Source organism: Kryptolebias marmoratus, linkage group LG7 (assembly GCF_001649575.2).
Source record: "Kryptolebias marmoratus isolate JLee-2015 linkage group LG7, ASM164957v2, whole genome shotgun sequence".
Lineage (NCBI taxonomy): Eukaryota > Metazoa > Chordata > Actinopteri > Cyprinodontiformes > Rivulidae > Kryptolebias > Kryptolebias marmoratus.
Window position 1 is genome coordinate 7,823,616 of NC_051436.1, and position 8,386 is coordinate 7,832,001.

General features: G+C 37.8%; 1 protein-coding gene across 4 annotated transcripts in view; it reads left to right on the plus strand.

Annotated features, from left to right (window-relative positions):
* kcnip4 (Kv channel interacting protein 4) overlaps positions 1 to 7,683 on the plus strand; it is a 140,038-nt gene extending 132,355 nt beyond the window's left edge. For all 4 annotated transcript variants that reach the window (XM_017414309.3, XM_017414308.3, XM_017414310.3 and 1 more), the window contains exons 3-8: positions 2,172 to 2,241; positions 2,762 to 2,832; positions 4,459 to 4,566; positions 5,397 to 5,501; positions 5,594 to 5,656; positions 5,743 to 7,683. In XM_017414309.3, coding sequence (XP_017269798.1) covers positions 2,172 to 2,241; positions 2,762 to 2,832; positions 4,459 to 4,566; positions 5,397 to 5,501; positions 5,594 to 5,656; positions 5,743 to 5,790 — 465 coding nt within the window. In that variant the 3' untranslated portion in view covers positions 5,791 to 7,683. The remainder of the gene's footprint in view (positions 1 to 2,171; positions 2,242 to 2,761; positions 2,833 to 4,458; positions 4,567 to 5,396; positions 5,502 to 5,593; positions 5,657 to 5,742) is intronic.
* The last annotated feature ends 703 nt before the right edge of the window (positions 7,684 to 8,386 follow it).

Below are 8,386 nucleotides of genomic sequence, written 5' to 3' on the forward strand. Positions count from 1 at the left end.
AAACGGCTCATGGAAAGTTGGACTTCACATAACTGGACTGAAATTTTCATACCTTTAATGATTTCATACAACTGTAGTTTAGGTTTAGTGATTTGGGGAAATTTTGCCACAAAATCTTCAACTTGGATTGTGTTGATGTCACACATAATTATTTGAGTTTTCCAAACATTCTAAAAGGGTTGCAAACAAATTCTTCATATTTCCACAGTCTTTACACTTTCACAGTTTAGACATCTAATCACAGAGTTTTGTTTTCTTATACCCAGTGTGTCTCTTACTTCTACAGGACTACAGTTTTCTCTTAAGAGTCTTCAGATACTCGTGGTCCAGGAATTTTTCATAGTTTCTGAACAGCGACTGTTTGTTTGAGACTTGCTTTTAACTCTGTTTCTGTCTGCCTCTCTTGAATTTGCTGTTACGGAGTGAGAGATGTCACCATGGTGACCAAAAGGAGCTACTGGCAGCAGCTTTAACATTTCTTTTGATCTTGGTTCCCTTTACATTTCTTATACCTCAAAATGTAGGCATTTTGTCAGCTTAGATTATTACAAAAGTTAATCTCAAATTACCATTAAACTTTATAGAAGAAAGTTGATGTTTGTTGAAATTCTAGGCAGTAGCTGCATTGGCACCCAACGAAAGTTCTTTTGAAATTTTCTAGTTTTCTTTATTCTTCGTCTGCTCTGTTCACCAACATGAATATTCATACATGGTCACAAGAAGTGAGAAGTCTGGCATATAATGCTGATTTTACAAAGTTTTCCACAGTGAAAAAATGTTCTTTCACACTGTTTTAGCAGAGAAATGAAACAACAGTAATGCTTCCTAGTTGGTAAACCTTAGTATGGTTTTCTGTTCTGCAAAATATAAATAAGTGTTTCTGACCTGAGTCCACTTATAACATACTCTTTTAACTTCTTAAATATCGTGAAATTCAGATTTCACTTTGACCTATTTAAATAAAACCTGCACCAACTTCCCTGATGGCCATTGAGTTGTCTGAAACGGCTCTAATTTTATTGTAATGTTCTATTTTCAACTAAAGCCTTTGTTATGTGTATTTTCTCTCCGGTTAAACCAAGAGAAACGCATGGCTCGTGCTCTGGAAATTCAGAGCATATTCAGAGCATTGACTGTTTTTCAGTTTAATTTCATCTTGAGTGTGCACTGCCTCGTTGAGAGAGAAAACCTACGCCTGCAGAACTGCCTTCTTTTATCACCGCACTGCTCTGAGCAAGGTCATCTCCAATATCTTTTGGTTCTTTGAAATGGCACAAAGGTGTCCTCCCTCTAGGTGTTACGCAAGAAACTCTTTCAGTGAATGCCAGTAGACAAGCACAGGTGGGTGACTTTGAATGGCTGTAGATAAGATCTCTGTTCAGGCATGGATGTTTGCAGTTGAATACCACCAGACGGAGCATGGGTTTATGGTTTGTACAAAGAGTCAAAGAGGAGGGAAGTGACAAAAATGGATCCTGGAAAATAAACAGATTTCTATTCCAAAAAATACAGTAGTCTTTCCACTGAAAACTGCTCAGAAGAGGTTTGTTTTTGAGGCAAAACTCAAATTTAAGCCATCGATGTTGAGGGGATCACTTAGATCTTTTGAAGTGGGGCTCTAAGGAAAGTAGAGGTGGGGGGTAAAATCTATTTGATGCATCACATCCCAGACAGGGAATATTCTGAAGTGATTTTCAAATGTCAAAAATGAATTTTGGCAATGTGAATCAATAAAGTAACATTGAGGAACGTGAACGGTGCAACTCTGAAGTGTGGAAGTACAGAGTGTGGACAGTTTCTGGCAGTGGTGTCCAATCCTGGTCCTCGAGGGCCATTGTCCTGCGTGCGTTAGATCAGCACACCTAATCTAAATGAATGGGTGTTTAAAAGGGCTCTACAGAACTCAAGGATGTGCAGAAGAGGTAATTATCCACTGAATCAGATGTTTGAGCAAGGAAACTCTAAAAACTACCAAGTAATCACACTGGGGAGATGGGAGGATGCATCAAGATCAAAATGTATCGGTGATTGTTTTGTTTTCACATCACAGCCCTCTGAATTGTAACTGAAATGTAAGATGCCTGAAGATTCCCACACGTAATGGAAAAGTTTTTAAATTCTTATGTCATGGTAAAGGTGAAGAACCTGTTTTGTCCCATACTGTCTTTCAGGAATGCCCCAGTGGAGTCGTCAACGAAGATACCTTTAAAGACATCTACGCACAGTTCTTCCCCCAAGGAGGTATATGCCCACGCCTCGACTTTTCCAGTTCTGCTTCCTAAGTGCTTCTCATCTCCTCTGCGACCTGAACTGACTAAAACGGCACCGGGTTACTTTAATTTAACCTTGGATCAAAGCAAATGCTGTGATGGAGAGAGACAAAGGTAGAAAAGTATTTTGTCTTTATGCAGCCTTGATTTTCCCAGTGTTGGCTTTTATCATTATGCAACAAACCTACTGAAGGACAGAACAGTAAAAGCACTGGGAGGCTTTGATTTATTCACTCAGAGAGAAGAAAGGCAGGCCGGTAAACATAATGGCACCCACACACACAGGAAACATTAATAAAACTCTCATCTCTGAGCATGTTTTTCTTCTCTTTCATCAAGAGTCTCTTTTCTTTGAAGTTGCACTAAAAAGCCACAAGAAAAGAAAAACTTAGCTTTGAACCATTTTCTTGTTTGCTGTCGGTGTTACACGCCTGGTGTTAGACTGTAATGATCACGGGTGTTTTTCAACTCCTTGTTTGTTCTCCTCACAGATGCTTCGACGTACGCACACTTCCTGTTCAACGCATTTGACACGGATCACAACGGTTCCGTGAGTTTTGAGGTAAGACCAGTATTGCCTTGTTACTTATCGGTTTGACGCAGGAATAAGTAGTTAGGGGGATGCAAAAGTGTGGCATTTGTTCTGTTTTGTTGTCTTTATAAACTGGAATTTAAATGCATTTCTAATTGAGCAAAGGTAATGGGCCGACACAAAATCCTCCATATAAATGAAGTTAAGTAGGGAGAAAAAAACAACTTGTTTTAAATTAATTTTAAAAATAAACTGATAAGTGGTGCAACATTTATCAAGAAAGAGTTGTTCACATAAATCAGAAAAGTAACCAAGAGGCCAAAGATGACCCGGATGGAGCTGGGCTTCTTGAAAGAGTGGCCACAAGAGCCATCGCTGAAAGAAAGAAACAAAAACGGCAGATTGTTTGCTGTTTTTTCCCCCCAAACTTATGAAAGAAGGTGCTATAGTCAGAAGAGACTAAGGCTAAAGTTTTTGACCATTAAGGATAACACCTAACACTTCTCATCAGCTAAGAACACCATGGCCATAGTGAAGCATGGTGGTGGCAGCGTCATGATGTGGGGACTTTTTAAAAAATTATTATTATTAGCAGGGACTAGGATAGGAAACTGGTCATAGTTAAAGGAAAGATGGATGGATGGATGGATGGATGGATGGATGGAGAAAAAAACAGAAGTTCTTGAGGGAAACCTGTTTGAGTCTACCAGAGGTTTGAGACTGGAACAAACGTTTACTTTCCAACAGGACGACCCTAAACACACGGCTGAGGCAGCACTCCAGTGGTTTAAGACAAACCGTTAAATGTTTAGAAATGGCCCAGTTAAAGCCCAGACCCCAGTCCAACTGAGAATGTCTGGTTGGATGTAAAGGTTGTTGGACACAAGCAGCACCCATCCAAGCTGAAGGAGCTGAAGCAGTTTGGTCATCATGAATAATTAAAAAAGTCCAGTGTTTCGATGTGCCGAGCTTTTTGCGTCTTCAAAGTGGTGGATACTGTATGTAAATTAAAAGATACAAACCTTCGAAATTCCTTTTAAACTCCATGTTGTGAGGCAACAACAGAGAGAGTACTTTTGCAACCCGTTTCTAAAAAGATGAGATGTAAAAAAAAAAGGATGCTGATTGGAAATTCCAGAAATTTCAAAAGTAAAAACCCCAAACTGATGCTGCACATTCCCGAGGCATTTCTCTGAAGAATCATGTACAACATGCAGATCCAATCATTTTTTATTGCCAAGTTGTTCTGCGATGCTAGCAAGGTTTTATTAATATTTATGAAGGACACATATTTGCTTATTAGGACAGAGGAGCTGTCATTCCGCCAAACTAAAGCCCCCGGAGTTTATATGTCCACTCTGTTCAAAAACATGTGGATTCCCCGAGGGCCCGCGCAGAATATGAGCCTTCAAATCATTTGAATAATGAGGTATTTTTGATTTATAGCGCCTCCACTTTTGCTGTTTCATCATTCGCCCCCTAATTAATATCCGACATAATGCTGTCTGCTTGCAGAAATGCAGACGCATGAAGGATGCTTTTGTTTATCTCCTGAGTTGTTGGTTTTTTTTTTTGACTCTGCTGTTTACTGAGGTGTAGTTTTTCCTTCAGCGTGATATGATGTGGAAGCGTAAATGAATTGTTTGTGTGTTACAGGATTTTGTTATGGGGCTTTCAATCCTCCTGCGAGGCACGGTGCAGGAAAAACTCATCTGGGCTTTCAACCTTTATGATATCAATAAAGATGGATACATCACCAAAGAGGTGCAGTACGTCTTATTAATCATTGTCAGACATGAAAACTACATGACTGAAACATAAAAGCTTTGTGGTTTGAAAACAAAAATATATATATTTTTAAGATTTGTATGAAATGAAAGTGTTTGGTTGGTGGTAGCTGGATTCTGGCTCAAGATGAAACATGAGATTCCATAAGCATTTAGAAAATCGCAGGGATATTGACTCAGTAGTTGATAAGATGAGTGAGATGACAATTTTTTTTAAATTAATTACTAAAATACCAGTCCATCATTCTGTGTAATCAAGCACCCTCAATCTAGGTGATTTTTATAATGAGCTACTCAAAAGTTTTAAACCACTCCTAATTTCCTTGTTTTTTGCTTCCAAGATGACAGATTTTCTGTATTCTTTAAAAGTTTTATCTCTGGAGTTTAGGAGCCTTTTTTTTTGTCTGAATGTTTCATAGGTCAAAGATAAATGGCTTAATTTAACAAACAAAAAAGAACACTTGCACTTCTCAAAATGAGTGAAACGAGCAACCAAAGAGACCAAAAAAAAAACAAAAAAAAGAAGAAAGGCTTTCAGAAAGCCTGAAAATTATTGTCATCTTATAAAGTAGTCTTGATCAGGAAAGTTTGGCTTCTTGAAAGCAAAGTATAAAAAATGAGGGATGACTCAGGACTTTTGGACAGTACTGTATTTTGTTCAGTAGCAAGCATCTTTAGAAATTATAATTATCCATGGCGAAAGTCAGATGAATTACCTTTTTTTTTTTTTTTTTTCCTTATTTCTCCAAATGCCTCAAATTTTTCCAGTTAAATTTCCTTAGCTGTCCCTTTGTTAATGCGTAACAGGAAATGCTGGATATCATGAAGGCGATCTACGACATGATGGGTAAATGCACATACCCCGTCCTGAAAGAGGAGACGCCCCGTCAGCACGTAGAAGTGTTCTTTCAGGCAAGTCTTTGCTCGGGATCTGTTTTATAAAAAGCTTTTTTTTTAGCTTGTTTTTTTTCCCCCCAACCGTTCTTTTTCTTCGTCTCCAACAGAAGATGGATAAAAATAAAGACGGCGTGGTAACCATAGACGAGTTCATTGACTGTTGCCAAAATGTAAGCTGGATTCTCTGCAAATCTGCTTTTACTACTGTTGGCCTGAATTCAGCGTTATAGCTTACATTGTCTCTTTTTATCCTCAGGATGAAAACATCATGCGATCAATGCACCTCTTTGAAAATGTTCTCTAACTTTTGGCTGCCCGTGGAAGCTTTTGGAAAAGAACATCATCTTTAGCATGGCCCCAATTACTGACTTGGACTCATACTGTGTACAGTGTGCTATGCAGACTTTTGACCGTAGATAAAATATTGTTCATTACTGTGGGCCACAATTAGGAGTAGGCTGCGTGGTGAGAACACTCTGGAATGAACCTCCTTTTTAATCAGTTTATTTAAAACAGCCAGCTGGATGCAAAACGGTGGCTAAAAGTAAAGGAGGAAAACTAATTTTTAGGGTACAAATCGATTTTCACCATGTTTATTGTGTTAAATAAAAGACATGGTAAAAAAAAAACAACGTTTTACTTACTGCCAAGTGAAATCACTGTGACTTCTTAGAGCATCGAAAATATTAAATTCAAATACAGATTTAATGTCAGATCGACCTGTTTTTCCAGAGTGTTCTACTGATTGTGGTGTGATTTTGCTTTTTAAAGAAAGCACTTAGACAGGGGGTGGAAAAAAAACATGTACCATTCTGAATTGTATATACAAGAAAGTAAAACATAAGATAAGAATTATATTTAACGAACTTTTTAAACTTTGTTCATGTTTACCTGCCAACTAGACAACACAAGGATTGTACTGATGTCAAAATTAGACCATAACGTCGAATGGTTTGTCTTATACGGAGCCCGCCAAGGGCCAGGGTGCAAAATAAAAAATGGAGGTCATAAATTTTGTTTCCTTTGTGAACTGTGGGCATGGATTTCCAATAACATTGGAGTTTATGTGCACCAGCTAATATGTAGAGCTTTGTTTTCTGGTCTGAAGCTGAGGGAGGAAACGGAAGACAACACACCACCAAATATGAAACAAGGGTTTAGGCACCATCTACAAATTGCAACATTTGGCAATAATATTCAATAATATCAACAGTACTGGCTGAAGTGTCAGTGAAATCTTATTGGAAATTTATATATCAGTCTTAGGCCATGTCCTTCCCACCACTAATGTGGACGTTTCACCACCTACTAGCATGACAGGAAATTTCAATGATTTTGTTTAAAATTCTGCTTGTTGTGGGAACAATTATTTTCTTTTTTTTTTTTTAAATCCAGCATAGTATTAAAGAACCCAGCAGTTCTATTGTCATGTTTCTTTATTTGACAGTTTCTAAACACTCATCCCACTCAAATTCTGAATTTGTATGGCTGTGGTGTATAATCTTTTTATTTCTTTTTAACTTTTAAGGGGACTTTCCAACTTCACTGAACCCGAACAATGATCTACAGCTTGTGCTCCGACACTGACATCTGTTAGCAAATCAGTCTGCATCCTTTTTTTAAACTGGGGGAGTTTTAATTATGACCTTTATTTTTATTTTGGCCCTTGGCAGGCTCCGTAGTTTTAAGCACACTGGTAGGTTTATCAAGAGTATCACGTTCAACAACAATGACTTTGTAAAAAAGACAACGGAGAGGGCGGGAAAGCTGCTTTCAGTGTATTTTTATTTATTGTATGTATGTATATTTCTTGTAAAGTAAACCATCGATCATCATGTTATTTTTATTTATTAACCCTGTGGAGGAGTTTTTACTAAGAGCAGTGTTTGAGGTTATTTATATGCTTTTATGCTCGTTGTATAAAAGATTCAGTTGTACAGTATTAAATGAAAATTTGCTCTTGGGTGAAATCCAGGTCTTTAGATTTATGTAATTCAGAATTTTATTAGGAAAGGACATTGGGAGTTTGGTTGTTGATGGTTTTAAAAAAAACAACTTTGTATTGTACTCATTACTTTAGGTTGTCGGCTGGGATGGTTCTTGCTGTTTTTCGTCCTCCTGGGGAAACATCCAGCTGCCTACACCTTTTCAGCCTGATTGACTCCTGATTAAACAATTGATTGGCACTGAATGTGTGTGTGTGTGTGGGGGGGGCAGAGTGTGTTTCTTATTATGTTCATGTGTGAGTTTGTTTCTCTGCGTGTCCACGCTGACCCCATCTCGGGGGGGGGGGGCGTGCTGCATAAAAGTATCATGTTCTGAAAGCACTGGATTATTGAAGGAAAGGTCTGAACATTATGTAACTTATGACTGAGTGTTTTCATCTGACATTCTGGTTTTTGTTCCCCTCTCTTGCAGTAACATGGATGTTAGAAACAGGCGAATTCCATCAGACTAGCCAGGAAACTGAGGTACTCCAGAGCTTTTTAGATTTATGAAGAATATTTTGAAGAATTTAACATGTTATTTATAAAAGTGTTCACATGTTTGGGAGTCACACTCACAAAAGATTACTGAGGAATGTTTGATTTTAGTAAAGAAAATGAGACTCTTTCTGTGTGTGTTTTCATATTTTTGATCAAGATCCATCTTGGTTTAAAAAAAAGTTTTACTTTCTGCATGTTTAAGTCAAACTTGAAATGTTGGTTTGATTTCTGGGGAACAAACAAACAAAGATTATTTTGGATATAATTTCAGGAACTTATTACCCGTTCATGATGTTTTACTGAATAAATGTGGACGATAAAAAGCAGTTGAACTGGTCAAAGTGAAAGAACTATCAACTTATGCCCCCTTATGGTGGCAGCAAGATATTACACATGAGAACTGAATTATCAGAC